At 43.3% G+C, this 15,011-nt stretch overlaps 1 protein-coding gene across 1 annotated transcript in view; it reads left to right on the top strand.

Moving 5' to 3' along the window:
• Nucleotides 1-773: 773 nt before the first annotated feature.
• LOC139665624 (bridge-like lipid transfer protein family member 1) overlaps nucleotides 774-15,011 on the top strand; it is a gene marked incomplete at its 5' end in the record, with an annotated part of 75,889 nt that continues 61,651 nt past the window's right edge. The window contains 13 exons of the mRNA XM_071544706.1: nucleotides 774-880; nucleotides 1,186-1,418; nucleotides 1,548-1,766; nucleotides 2,476-2,613; nucleotides 3,524-3,700; nucleotides 4,548-4,676; nucleotides 6,425-6,544; nucleotides 7,457-7,794; nucleotides 8,488-8,738; nucleotides 9,945-10,185; nucleotides 11,372-11,863; nucleotides 12,357-12,630; nucleotides 13,865-14,002. Coding sequence (XP_071400807.1) covers nucleotides 774-880; nucleotides 1,186-1,418; nucleotides 1,548-1,766; nucleotides 2,476-2,613; nucleotides 3,524-3,700; nucleotides 4,548-4,676; nucleotides 6,425-6,544; nucleotides 7,457-7,794; nucleotides 8,488-8,738; nucleotides 9,945-10,185; nucleotides 11,372-11,863; nucleotides 12,357-12,630; nucleotides 13,865-14,002 — 2,857 coding nt within the window. The remainder of the gene's footprint in view (nucleotides 881-1,185; nucleotides 1,419-1,547; nucleotides 1,767-2,475; nucleotides 2,614-3,523; nucleotides 3,701-4,547; nucleotides 4,677-6,424; nucleotides 6,545-7,456; nucleotides 7,795-8,487; nucleotides 8,739-9,944; nucleotides 10,186-11,371; nucleotides 11,864-12,356; nucleotides 12,631-13,864; nucleotides 14,003-15,011) is intronic.

Here is a 15,011-nt window from a genome sequence, read left to right as displayed (position 1 = left end):
CCGGAAATTTACCGGAAATTTTCCACCCCTTTGCAACCCTAGTCACGGAGGAGGCGTGACCCAGAGTTGAATCTGAAGGACGAAGTGTAGAGTAGGCTTGGGCCGATATTGGCTACACGATAATATTGAATATCGCGATATGTAGTGAATATATGATAAATTTAAATAATTATTATTTTTATTTATAGCCTAGAAATTTGATGTAATGTAAAAAAAAAAAAAACCTGCTGACTTGCCTGTATGGAGCTTCCCCAACTTTTTTTTTCTCACCTCAGCAGCAGTGATGAACAGGTTGGGGAAGGAGCAGGGACAATCGGACAAATAACCCGCCTTCAGACGTTTGACATAACAAATTTGCCCATGAACCATACAGTTAAAACGATGAGCATCCAACTTTCCGCCCCAGTGGAAAGCTCATCTCTGAACATGATAACTCCACATCCGGATCATTTATTACGAACAGCCCCGTGCCAAACGCTGTGCCGGCGTAGCGGTCCAGCACTCCCACACCCCCCCCCCCCCCCTGGGGAGGTTAAGGATCAAATTCTGTCTGGACTTGTGCGCTCCGCGGTGCCGTGAAGTCAGGCGCAACCCATTTACTTGCAACGGTAAATGGATGGATGAAAGAGCCTGCCTGTTGTACTGTATGTCCTCTTCCTCTTCGAACGGTTGATAAAACACACGATGAACCGGCATATCCGCTTGAAATGATGATAAACGAAAGGATTATGAGTCTGTGTTCTGAGCGTACATGTTCTTCTTCTTTACTCCAGAGCTGGCTGGGTGGACTGCTGGAGTGTACCCAACTTCCTGCTCATCATCGACTACACCTGGCACCCCATCTATCCCCAGAAGGCTGACGAGCAACTCAAGCAGTCCTGTAAGCTCATTGCTTTAGCAGCAATTTTTTGTTGTTGTATCTAAAGCCAGCCATGAGACTGTGGTCTGTGAGTGGAATATCAACTCTTTCTTTCTTTTTAACATGGGGGTTATTCGGCACTTGACCGCCATGAAAACCAGAATATAAACTCACCAAGATCAGATGCAGCTGGACGAGTTTGTAGCGTTCCGATTTTTACTTCCCGTTCATTTGAATGAGGCCACGAAAAATAGCCTGAACACTGTTCTGTCTTTCCTAGCTGTTGCACATAATCTTGTCTAACTTGCCTGTGATTTCATGGCCAGTGTCAGAGATGGAAGAATCCATGCTTTCGGCCCTGCGGCCCCCGGAGCACGGCTCGGCGCCCCCCAACGCCCCGCCGCCCTACAACTCCGGCTCGGCCTCGGCCGCCCACAGCCGGGTGCCGACCGACCCGTCGGAGCTGCCCCCCGACAGGCTCCACGTGGAGATGGAGATGTCCCCGGACTCCCAGATCCTCCTCTACGGGCCTTTGCTCAGAGCGCTGATATCCATCAAGGTACAGAAGATGCTAGACTAGCCCTCTCCTCTGGAGCCAAAATCAATTTCTCACGCCCCAGTTAATGGCATGACGCAGATTTGCCATGCATCAAACATCCATTTAACCTCACCGCCTCTCTTTGCGCAGGAAAACTATTTTGGCGAGGACGACATGTACACGGACTTTGAGGAGGCGGTGTCCAGCCCCGTGCTGTCCACCTCCACCTCGTCGGGCCTCGGCTGGTCTCCCCTGGGCATGGAGGACAGCGAACAGCAGGAGGCCTCGGACATCCACCCGCTGGACCTGAGGCCTTGGGACATCACCGTGCTCATCAACCTGTACAAGGTCCACGGCCGGCTGCCCATGGTGAGGGCCTCCCCAAGACTCGTTTAATGTCATTAAGACTATGTATTTCGCTATTCATTAGATTCAATTAGATTAGATGAGATGAAACTGGAATGGTTCCTGTGGGGAAGATTGGGGTGTTGCAGCAGCAGAACAGGATATAGCAAGGAGGAAAAATGGGATATAAAAGAGCAGGGCAAATGGGGTAGTATCAGTGATAATGCAACTGATAATTACAATGCTAGAGAGTATCGAATAGAAATATATAATGATAATTATGAAAATGTATGCATTACACTATGCATGCAGGATGTGCAGTACAACATACAGAGACAAAGAAAAAAATAATTACATATATACAGTATATACTATATGGTGTTAAAATAGACAGAACTATGAAAATACATGCAGTAGAAAATGATGTGTGCAATATATAAAAAAAACAAGGATATATGAGAATGTGAATATGAAAATACATTTACAGTGTATATACTGTGTATATATATATACACACAATGTGCACAGTGTGTGTCATATTCACATTAACAGACACATAAAGACTATAAGTATGGAAAAAAGTGTTCAATTTACAGAGAAGTAATTACAAGATTTTAGTTGATTGGTGCTGCCATCTAGTTACTTTATGACCCTTATTTGTCTCCTGGTGCACACAGAATTACTGTATGTATGTTTATGGAAAAACCTTGATTGTGTGTGTTTGTGCCTCCAGCACTGCAGCAGCGAGGGTCCTGAAGGTCCATCCGGCTTCCTGGAGCGTCTGTGTTTTGAGATGAAGAAGGGTTACAAGGAGACCATGCTGCAGCTGCTCCTCTCTCCCATCCACATCTTCATCAGTGACAACTACCAGGTCAGAAACACACAGCTACACCTGCCTGCTGCCACTCCTACCGGCTCAATACAGTACTGTCATAGCTTTGATTTATTTGTATTTGGATACAACTATTGGATGAGACTATTTAGCTATTTAAACATCACAAGTGAATAGACTGACTAAGACTGAACAAAAAGACAACAAAGAAAAGAGTAAAAGCATTGCAAACACACATTTCACAACAAACATACATACAGCCACCTTTACACGCCTGAGTTCAGCATTGCGTAATGTGAAACGTGTGGTAACGGTCACACTGTGCATAAGCAGTGCAAGATGATCAAGCAGTTTCTAAGCTTTGGCCATGAGTTGGATCTTATTTGCTGCCCAACACAAACAGCTTTCCCAAACAACTTTCCTTAATCCCTGCTGCAGAATGTGAAGACTTCCTCTCCTCCACTGGGATAAAAAAGCATTTGTTTTTATGGCACGTGGTGGAAATATTGTGGGAAACGATGTTTGTGCATAGTTTTTCACTATGAATGAGTGAAGGAGAAAGATTTTCTTCATGCCATTTCACTTTCTATGAGTTTACTGATATCTTAAATATCTTGGAGGTAGTGACCTAAATTGAATACACATCTCAGTCATGTCTCAGTTTTTTCAACTATTGAGCAATGAGATTAAACGATTTGTCAGGCTGATCATGCCAAGCCTGTTTCAATATTTATTCAACAAATGCGTTTCCATCGCTATTTATTGCAGAATCTCCTTATTGACAAAACACTTTTCCGCCTTAACTGAGAAGAAAACCTTCTTGCGATACTGTATTTTCAAAATCTGACATTTCCATTTCAGCTTTTCTAATCCATAACATCTCAATTCGAATACGAATATGTAAACCCAACTCGTGACTTATCATGTCTTTATTGACTCCCCCCCCCAGCGTCCCACAGCAGACGGGGTTTTGAGGGACGGCCACCTGAGTCTGTCCGGCCTGCAGATGAGGGCCCACGCCATGTTCTCAGCCCAGGGCCTGCCCCTCGGCAGCGACACGCTGGAGTACGCCTGGCTCATCGACATGCAGGCCGGGGCGCTCACCGGCAGGGTCACTGTGCCACAGGTGTGTGTGTGTGTGTGTGTGTGTGTGTGTGTGTGTGTGTGTGTGTGTGCGTGTAGCTGAAGAGGGATGTTCTATGTGTTAGAAGGGGGAAGTGATATACATTTGGAGACTCCATTGTGTGCAACCTGGACACTACCTTTTTTATGAAATTATGATTCCTTCACTTTTTTTAGGCTTACTTTTACTTTAACTGTGGTCTGTATTAAATAGTAGTAATAATAATAAACTTTATTTGTATAGCACCTTTCATACAAGAAATGCAGCTCACAGTGCTTTACAACAAAGAAATTACATGCACCAAGTGCTTCACATAAAACTTGATAATGATAGTGAAAATACGATGAAGAGGAGAATAGAATACATAGAATGCATCTTCACGTGAAAATAGACATAGAATGAGCATAACATAAGGTGGAAAATAAAACCCACTGAATAATAATAGTAAAAATATGAGGAATGCATAACATAAGATGGAAAATAAAACCCACTGAATAATACTAATAATGAAAAAAGTAAAAAAAAATAGAGTACATAGAATGCATAAAATCAAGTAAAATACAACATTTTAAAAGAAGTGCAGCAGTGCGTAAGTGTGAAGCAAAGTGCAAAAAAGAGTTTCAGGCCTGTATCAGGAAAGTCATAACTAGTTAAAGGCTAAAGTGAAGAGATACGTTTTTAGCTGTAGTAGTAGTAGTAGTAGTAGTAGAAGTATTAGGAGTAGTAGGATTTTAATTGGGCACACAACTCCTACTCATTTCTAACTGGGGGCTTATTAACTCATTATTAACAATTATTAATAAAGAATAAAGCGTCAAGGTGTTTACCTGTGTGTTTGTGTGGTTATCAGTTGGCCAGTGTGATGGAGTGGGGCGAGACCTTCCTCTTCCACGTGGTGTCCAGGGAGTTCCAGCTGGAGCAGCCCAAACCCTCCGTCATCTGCCAGCATGGCGTCGACCGCCGCATCTGTGACGCCAAGGTACAAACACACACACACACACACACACACACAGTCACACACACCATGAAAAGCCATACAAGGTCTGCACCTCATTTCATCACGGAATACACATCTCCACTTCATCCAGCAAAGGGTTTTGTGCTAGCAGGCTCAGCTGTGTTTGTCTGAATCCCACGCTGGAAGCTACTGATTGAGACCATTATAGCTGAAGGCGTTTTTTTTTTTTTTTGTGAGACACGGATATTGGTCAAAAGTGTCCAGTGTGAAAGGAAATATGGAAATGACATATATGCAATAATGCAATAATTCACCTGCAATAATTCAACTGTGCAATACTTATTACTTATTAATTATTTAATTATTTACACTGGTGTATGTATATATTGGGAGTATGATGCATATTGTACAGAATTCTTATTTCTCTTATTTCTATATTATTATTATTATTTTTATTCTCATTGTTATATATTGTAGTATAATGCACATATTTTACATATTTCTTACTCTTGTATTTCTATTTTTCTTATAATTTCTTATAATTTCTCTACGCTTGTATATATTCACTTCTACAATGTGAGCAGCTGCAATGTAACCCAATATCCCCTCGGGGATCAATAAAGTATTTCTGATTTCTGATTTCTGATTTCTGACATCAGATAGTAAACGGAGGCCACTGCGAGCCTCTTTCTAACGACGCACGGTTCAGGGAGCAGTTGAGAGACCCTGAAAACAAGGCTCCAATGCAAATCTATTGATCTACTCACACAAGCCACAAACAAGGGGATAGAATAATTCAACAGCATGTTAGAGCAAAAAAAAAAAAACCAAGGCTGTATCAGAAAATGCCTTGTTTGTGTTCGCATACTAACAAGGATGTTTTCGAAAACATCAGCCTGCTTAGCTTTTGACAACTGTGCCGTTGTGGCTACAGGCTACTAGGGTTGCAAAGGGGTGGAAAATTTCCGGTAAATTTCCGGAAAGTTTCCGGTAAATTTCCATGGGAAGTTAAGCTGGGGAATTTTGGAAATATTCCAAATTGGAAACTTTCCATGGGAATTATGGGAATTTATGGGAATTTATGAGAATTAATGGGAATTTATGGGAATTAACTGGGAATTGAGGGTAATTTAATGGAAATCTATCATATCCAAGCATAAATATTTGTTTTGTTATAAGCAGACATCCATCCAAAATAATACAATTAAAACAGATTTATTTGTAAGTAGAACTTTATCAAGTGTTAAATATTTTATTGAACAATCAATTCTTTCATTGAAGAACAAAAACATGAATGTTGAGTTAAATATTACTCATCCCCCCGACCCAACCCATTCAAAAATTAATAAAAATGCACAGGAATGCACAGTGCATGTAGGGGGCGTGGTCTCAATAGCCCTGCAGTAAGCAGTGTGCTATGTGTGCATGTGATTGAGGAATAGCATAGATATTCAACTGTACTTGCATGATATCTGGTTGTTTTAGTCAGGATTATGCTAAAATATATTTTCCCCAACTATATTTAAGTTCCCTATTAAGAGCATACCTTCAATTTCGTAAATTCCTGGTTTATTCCCGTTTATTCCCATAAATTCCCGTTAATTCCCATAAATTCCCGTTAATTCCCATGGAAAGTTTCCAACTTTGAAAATTCCCGGAATTTTGCAACCCTACAGGCTACAAAGTGGTATGTAGAGAGCAGCTGGAGATTTCCCCATTCTCGCAGCCACAGGAGAGCTTCTGGTACTAAACGATAGCTGTCCTTTCAGCTGACCTGCCTGCCGGGTCACTGCCGGACGTCGGAGGAGCTGAAGTACACCATGACCCGGCTCGCCATGGACGGGGTCGACCTCTTCGCCGTGGAGCATGGCTGTGCCGCCAACATCAAGGTCATTTTAATGTTACTTCTGCTTTATTTAACATTAAACACTGGATAATAGCATGGGAGATGAGAGAGATAGGAAGAGGGATAACTTTTTTTTTTTTTTTTTTTAAATTTATGCACACATTAAACAAACATTAAACAAGTACAGGACAGTATGGGACATGGTAGTTTGACAATTACAGAACTGTATGCAATAAGGGGCAGTTACAAAGCAAACAACCTAAGACAAGACAGGACAACGGACAGGGGGTGTCATTGTAATAAGGGGTATTGAGCAGGCATGTTGAAGGATATTGAATTTGTTGAGGGGAAAGAAAAGAAAATAGATAAATAAATAAAAAATAAAGAAATTATGGAGGGATCAGCTCTGGATAAATTGCAAGAATGGGGACCAGATGTTGTTGTAATAGTTGATATTATCTTTCATGGTAAATGTAAGTTTCTCCAAATTTGAGTGTTCAGTTAGTAAGTTGTACCAGTGTTTTATTGATAATTTTGTTCGGTCTTTCCAATTAAGCAAAATGATTTTTTTGGCCACTGTTGTAGAGATGCGGATGAATGTTTGCAGATGTTTTGGGGCTGATAAGGAGGAGAGGTCATAACTTAAGGAGGAAAAAGACTCGGAACATGATTCACATTCATGATGCTGTGAATAACATATATAACCCATTGATGATCATTGACTATATTGTCGACTGAAAAACACAAAAACCCACTTGGTTGAGATATGCAGAATTTTCTAACTTAATCTTCTTCAAATTGGTAATTTCATAATTGCAAATGATATCGCCTCACGCAAAGTCATCCAAGTCTCTAACAGTTGCAGCTACAGGTTTTCACAACTCGATTTCACGGAACTAACTTCTTCTCTTACCGTCGTTTCCTCTCCCCCTCTCCCCCTCTCCCCCCTCCCCAGACGGGCGCCATCCGCCTGGCCAACTGCAACCTGCACAACCAGGCGGTGGGGGAGGGCATCAGCGCCGTGGTGCAGGACGTCACCATCCGCCAGTACATCGAGCAGCAGCAGCAGCAGCACGGCGAGGCCGCCAGGCTGCAGCCCGGCGGGCAGGGTCAGGGCCCGGGTCAGGGCCTAGGTCTCGGCCAGCCCCCTCTGCTGCGCCGCTCCGTCTGGCTGGAGGCGGGCACGGTCAACCTGAACCTCATCACGGCGGACATCGCCCTGGCGGCCGACCACCCGGCCAAATGTGAAGTCCAGAGGCATTTTCTGGAGCTGCATGACGCTCAGACCAAGAGGTAGCCAACGCAGACTAGATGTAGACTGTCATCTGTTTTTTTTTTTTCTTCTCCATGCGCTTTTTCATCTGTGAATTTGCACCTTTTGGTTTGATCAAGGGACTCTGGCAATGATAATAACTCTTTTTTTGGTTTACTGAAATACCAATGCTGAAACTTTCTTTCAAAATGTTATTTATTCAGTTTCAGTGGGTGTATCAGACATCCGTATAATCAGTTGCCAGTACCAGTTGCCAAAATGCATTGCTGAAAAATGTTATACCATTTTATACCATTCAAGTTCTATGATAGAGATCGTCAGCCACTTATAGTCACAGAACAGCTTTCAGTAACCATGGTGAATAATCTTGGGCCAGGAAAGCTTTCACACCTTAGAGATATTTGCATTTGATGTGATGAAATACAGCTCATCGTGTAAGGTACATCTAAACACAATCACAAAACAGTGAGACAGTGAAGAGAAATTGAGGCTTGACACATCCATATGTTATGAATAAACAAAGAAAAACATTACAAAAATAGTATAGATTAAAACAAAAAAGGAGTCCACTGGATTGCCAATAGGTCTATTGAAAATCTTGGAGAATGTCTTTTTCTACAAACTGTTGTTGACTCCTGCCCTAATCCTCTTGTCTGTTTGTACTCGCCTTCTTCATCACCCTCTATCCCCCCCCCCCCCCCGTCTCTCCCCAGACTCTGGTTCCTGTGGCCGGAGGAGGCCGGCGTCCGGAGCAAGCGCAGCAGGAACCGGTGCGGCTGCCTCGGGGGCTGCAGGTTCTTCGGCGGCACCAACGCGGGCCTGGACTTCTTCAGGCTGGAGGAGCTGACGCCCTCCTCCTCGTCGGCCTTCTCCTGCTCCAGCGCCGAGTCGGACATGTGCTACGGCCAGTCCCTGCTGCAGCCCGGGGAGTGGATCATCACCAAGGAAACGCCCAAAGTGGACGGTACGAGATCGGTTACTACACCGGATTCACACCGGGAATCAAATAGTTTGCAGAATTAGTTGTGATCTTTATTAAATTTCTCTGAATATATCCTAGAACACGGATTCTCCGCCAGGCTTCCTGGAGGGCTTTCTGTTTTAATCCAATAGAAGTGATCCCAGTTAGAGAATATATAAGAATCAGTTGTAATCATAGTTGTTACTTTCACCACTGTTACTTCACAGTGTGCAGTGTAGTCAGTTATGCATTTAAATACTAAACCAACAACAGCCAAACTAAATCTAAATGCAGGTCTGAGACCTAATGTATGTCTATTTGTGGGTCCATGACATGAGAATGTTTGTGAGCTCCTTTCCTAGAAAATATCTATCATATGTATCATATCATTGGATGAATTCATACCAGCGCCCCCCCATTTAAAATTCCTAGCTCTGACAAATCGCTGATCTCAAAAATAGACATGTGACTAGCTCCCCCTAACACTGGAACCTATTAAGTAGAAATATTGGTAACACTTTATAATAACCATCATTAATAAATGGTAAATTGATAGTTAATTAAACTTTAGTTAATAGTTATTTTACTGTTAACAAACAATGAAATGATCATTAATAATGTTTACTAATTATTAGTAATGCTATAATTTATGTTATTTTATCATTAGTTTGTGTAATATAAAATCATTTGTATATAAATTATATATTGTATCATAGCTGATAAGAGACGGTAAAAAGGGTAAAAAGCTATGATACAATATATAATTTAGAAACAAATGATTTTATATTACACAAACGAAAGATAAAATAACATAAATTATAGCATTACTAATAATTAGTAAACATTATTAATGATCATTTCATTGTTTGTTAACAGTAAAATAACTATTAACTAAAGTTTAATTAACTATCAATTTACCATTTATTAATGATGGTTATTATAAAGTGTTACCGAAATATTTGAATGAAATAAGCATGAGAATCTATAAATATGAAGGTATTAAAATATGAATTACAGCATGTATGCAGGGTATATAACAGTAGTACATATACTAAATACATACAGAATGAATAATATAGATAGAAAAATATATGTAAGATTTAACAAAATTAGAAAATATGAGAATATGAAGAAAAAAATTATAGAATGTGCAAAAATGTGTCGTATTTGCAGTAACAGTAAACCAAAATCCATGTGTTTTTCTCTCAGGAAGGGCCGTGGGGCTGAAAAGGGACGCCCACTCGCCCGGCCCGCCCCCCGAGCTGCCCGAGAGACGCGGCCAGCAACACCTCAGCCTCCAGGTGCCCCAGCGCTCCCACAGCTCCGCCTCCTCCTCGGAGGAAAACAGCTCCTCCAGCGCCGCGTTGCCCCTGCTGGCCGGGGAGCGGGACACCCCCTCGCCGAGCACCGAGGAGCGCATGTTCCCCATGAACGGCAAGAGCACCGCCGAGTGAGTAACACACACTCTGGAGTACGGGACGGCTTAAGGGCTTTTCCTTTACTTAGCCAGCAGCAGGAGAGCATCATGGGAGCCTTCCTTCTGATTCTCTCTACAAACTTGCGAAAAAGTGTTAAAGTCCCACTGAAACGGAAGTTAGAGCGTCTTTAGCTCCTGTACTGTGACGTATTTCCCAGTGAAACGGAATATTTGAGCGGAGTACAGTTACAAGAGGGATTTAAATCAAATCCTTCGCATTTGATTGGACCGCTAAACAGTGGGCGGGGCTTAGAGTTTAGCCCGATACGGAGCTACAGAGGACTGTTGGCTCCACATACACCAGGTTGAAGAATGATTGATGGGTGGATGTCGTGATATTATTGGTTGAAATTGGTTGGTTCATGCTTACGTAAGCACACGGCATATTTTGTTTTACAGGAAGAAAACATGATTGGATTTTGATATAAGAATACAAAGAAATTTATTTTTTGTATTTTTTTTGGCGTATATTGTTAAATAGGTGCACAGTATGACCGGGGATGTGATCTAAAAGGGTTAAAAATGCATTTTTCATTTCATCTCGACTTTAAATGCTCAACGTCCCACCCCCCACCCCACCCCACCCCGACGCAGTTAATTATTCTCGTTACTCTCTCCATAACATCTTTCAGCTCACCGTTTAGTCACACACAAAGCACGCTCTGATGGATGAGGCGATGAGCGATTTCCTTCAACCTGCTGATCGGTCTCCTCTGTCTGCCCACCGTAGCGGGGGGCCGCGTCAGGACTACAGAGTTGCCTTTTGCAAATGATAGTCCGTGCTGTGTAAGCAATTCTTCTGAGAATACGATGTCACCGGTGGCCCTCAAGGGGAATCGGTACCAGCAGCTCTTCTTTAAAGTCTCAAAAGATTTTGATGGGAACGACTTTAGAGAGCGACATTTTGTTTTGCTAGCAAGTCACAATTAATGTGCAGAAAATAGAAATATAGTGCAATAACACTTTTAATAGAAATTGGTAGTATTAAGTCAAATTGAAATGGCCAAATGTAGTTGCTGACTCCTGTTTTACTGTAGACTAAGGTATCGCAATTCATTTGACAATGATATGTTGATGTTTAAAAATAGCACACATAGCACCTTTAATTTCCTTACATAGTCAATGACTGAATGTTCCATTTGCTCCTGTAACTGTGCAGCACCTTAGGGGACGTCCCAGAGGGCTCGCCGGTCTCTCCCAACAGCACCCAGGAGCGCTCCTCGCTGCGCTCGCCCCTCTGCTCCCCTCTCAAACGCCAGTCCTCCGTACACTCCGGTCGGCTGGGCAGCACCAAGAGCCTGTCGGCCGCCGTCTTCACCGACAAGCCGCCCCCGGTCCTGTCCGGAGGCGTCCAGTTCAGCAGCGAGGTGTCCCGCAGCGACGAGAACGTCCTGGACTCGCCGCGCCAGCGGAGGAGCTACGGCTCCTTCCCCTTCACGCCCTCGGCCGACTCCAACACCTTCCACCAGTATCGCTCCGCAGACTCCAGCATGTCCGTGGCCGACAGCGAGGCCTACTTCTCCGCCGCCGAGGACTTTGAGCCGATCAGCAGCGCCGATGAGGGGCCGGGGACGTACCCGGGCCGCAAGAAGAAGAGGAGGCAGCAGATGCAGCAGCCACAGCAGCCGCCGTACCACATGGAGAACTACAGGTCGGCTTAGAGGATGGCATACTTTAGAACAGGGTTTGGAAGAGCCTACCGATTGAGTTTAAGGAGCTCAGAAAAGTTCTTAAAAGTTAAGAGCTGTGAAAAGAGAATGGGTTGATATTGAGATCAAGCGCAAGGTGAAGCGTGGGCTTGAGGTGACGGTAGATTCTAGTGCCTTAAGCCAACATCCAAGTGTCTTTCAGTTGTCATCTGTTAGAGTGGGTGGATGTCAAGTTTAGGAACGAATAGCCCCTCTAGCAAGTGCTAACCTTGCCAGATTGCTTGAAGTGTTATGCTTTAGAAATGATGAAATGGGGAGTGGGGATTTTGATGAGCGCAGGCATTTAATTTTTAATTATATCATCCCATCAGATGGGACTGTACAGCCACATTCTTAAATTGAACACTGAAAAATGTCTTAAGAGCTAAGTTATGGCAAAGTCCCTGCATCTAATGTCCAGAACTTCCACACTTCCCCACCGCCCCCCCTCTCTAGCCGGAGCTCCATCTATCACAGCGTGGAGGGGCCCCTCACCTACGTTCTCAACGGCGAGCTGATCACCGAGCCGCGTCCCCTTCCCATGCCCCCCACGCTGCCCCCGCTGCCACCCCAGCCCCTGCCCAGCCACACGTCCCAGGCCTCCTTCGTCTCGGCCCTGGCCATGGAGGAGGAGGGCTCGGTGGAGGCCGAGAAGACGGCCGAGCCGGGCCCGGTCACCCGGCAGCCCCACGTCATGGCCTGCTACCAGAACTACCTGGCCCACTACCAGGTAAAAGCCTCGTAACCTTGGTCCATATCTGCACTTCTGTCCTTTTACTCTCCGATGGAAGTTCATTTCAAATAAGAGAATCCGCCACTGCTGCATCATTCATTTACAGATACACTACATGGCCAAAAGTATGTGGACATCCCTCCTAATTAGTGGATTCAACTATTTCAGGCACACCCATTACTGACAGGTATATAAAATCAAGCACACAGCCATCCAGTCTTCATAGACAAACATTGGCAGTAAAATGGGCCGCACCGTCATAGGATGCCACTCTGGAGCAGTGGAAAGGCGTTCTCTGGAGTGATGAATCACTCTTCACCCTCTGGCAGTCCAACGGATGAATCTGGGTTTGGTGGTTGCCTGGAGAACGCTACCTGCCTGAACGCATAGTGCCAACTGTAAAGTTTGATGGAGGAGGAATGAATACTGGTCTGGGCTGTTTTTCATGGTTCAGGCCCCTTAGTTCCAGTGAAGGGAAATCTTAACACTACAGCATACGATGACATTCTAGATGATTATGTGCTTCCAACTTTGTGGCAACAGTTTGGGGAAGGCTAATTTTATTACATTTTCAGGCGTTATTACATTTTCAGTAAATTATTACATTATTGGGTGCTACAGGCCCTTTCCTGTTTCAGCGTGACAGTGCCCCTATGCATCAAACACCTTTGGGATGAACTGGAACACCAACTCACAATGCTCCAGTGGAAAGCCTTACCAGAAGAGTAGAGGCTGTTATAGCAGCAAACGGGCGACCAACTCCATATTAATGCCCATGATTTTGGAATGAAGGTGTCAACATACTTTTGGCCATGTACTGTACATTGTGTTGCGATGGTGTTGCATGTGTTGAACTTTTTCAACTTAAGTGTTAATAATTCATGTGTAGACTAAAACCAGCCTTGTTTTGCTGCACCAGTCAATCAGAGTTGACTGATGCAGTTGTTGTTGTGATACCACAACTAACCACGCCTCATCAGTTTCGTCTTGGTACATTTGAGTCACAGGATCTTTGCACAGCTTGCAGCAGCAGAAATAATAGTTCATAGGTTATTTGTCCAACTAACCATCATTCATGTATTGAGTTTTTTTGTGAGTGGTACTAGAAGTGATACTACAATATGCCGTATATTATGTGGCAATGCAATCTGGTAGTGTTAAGCCTAAAACTGGCAGTACCAAGTCCGATTGTTATCAATGTATTGACATATATTTACTTCACATCTGCCAGGTGTCAAACTGGTCAGTCAAGCAGCCCACCAATAAGAGGACCTCCAAGTCTTCTCTGCACCGCCCCTTGGATCTGGACACGCCCACCAGTGAAGAGAGCTCCGCCTCCTTTGACCAACTCTCTGTTCCTAGCTTTAAGGTACGAGGGTGGGATATAGCTGTATGTGGGTACATACAGTATATACAATACCTTGTGTATGCTTGGAATGCTCTGATAGGGAAGGTATCAGAGAATTCTCCTAGAACTGATCCCAAGACTAAAACATAATGGATCAAATGATGGATAGATGATAGAGGGATAGCTAGATAGACAGACAGACAGACAGACAGACACACACCCATATATACATGCATACATACTTTATTTATGACAGAGGGAAATTCACAGCAGCAATAAACTTCAGACAAAAGATAAAAGAATAAAGAAATTAAACTCTGTATTTGCCCCCCTCTACATCACATATCCACATATCACACAGTATTCACAACAATCAATATATGGCACAGTAAACAATGAACAACAGAAATGTAATATCCTTCCCCATATACTATATATACAATAAACATATTGCACAAATCCACATATTGACATACAATGCAAGACCATATCTTGTCATTGTTTAACTACCACGTTGCCCCAGCTACACCATGTTGTGCCAGTCAGAATAAACATCTCAATAATCCCATAAGTGTTGATTGTCACAAATAAATCCTCCATTACCTTGCATAAATCGAAGCGTGTCCTCTCCCTGGCTTTACGTATTAGTTGCGGTTAGGCTTTGGGATACTAATAACTGTTGACTCACAGAAACAGGTTGCTGCCGCAGTGCCGTGCTCCTCATAGGCGACAGCCTGCTCCTCCAGCTGGACCAAAAACCTGTGATAGCATTGCGTCAGATCTGATTGTTGTTTCAGTTACAATACAGTTAGAATTACAGTTTTCAGTTACAATTTTTTCTCAGCTCGGTTGCGATCACTGTCTTGCAGTTACAAGCGAATCACTATCACAGTATTATGATTATCAGTATTGACATATTGCTCATGAGCACATAGGGAAGCATGGTATTTTGAACTCCAAACAGGCAGAGAAGGGTTTTTCAGTGTCCTCTTTATTGGCTAAGGTGTCAAAGTAAAAGTCCTCGGTACCT

The sequence above is a fragment of the Centroberyx affinis genome, unplaced genomic scaffold (assembly GCF_046629955.1).
Source record: "Centroberyx affinis isolate AG114_WGS23_722 - 3 ecotype Tasmania unplaced genomic scaffold, CSIRO-AGI_Caff_v1 ptg004638l_1, whole genome shotgun sequence".
Classification (NCBI taxonomy): Eukaryota; Metazoa; Chordata; class Actinopteri; order Beryciformes; family Berycidae; genus Centroberyx; species Centroberyx affinis.
This window is presented reverse-complemented; position numbering and strand designations above follow the sequence as displayed.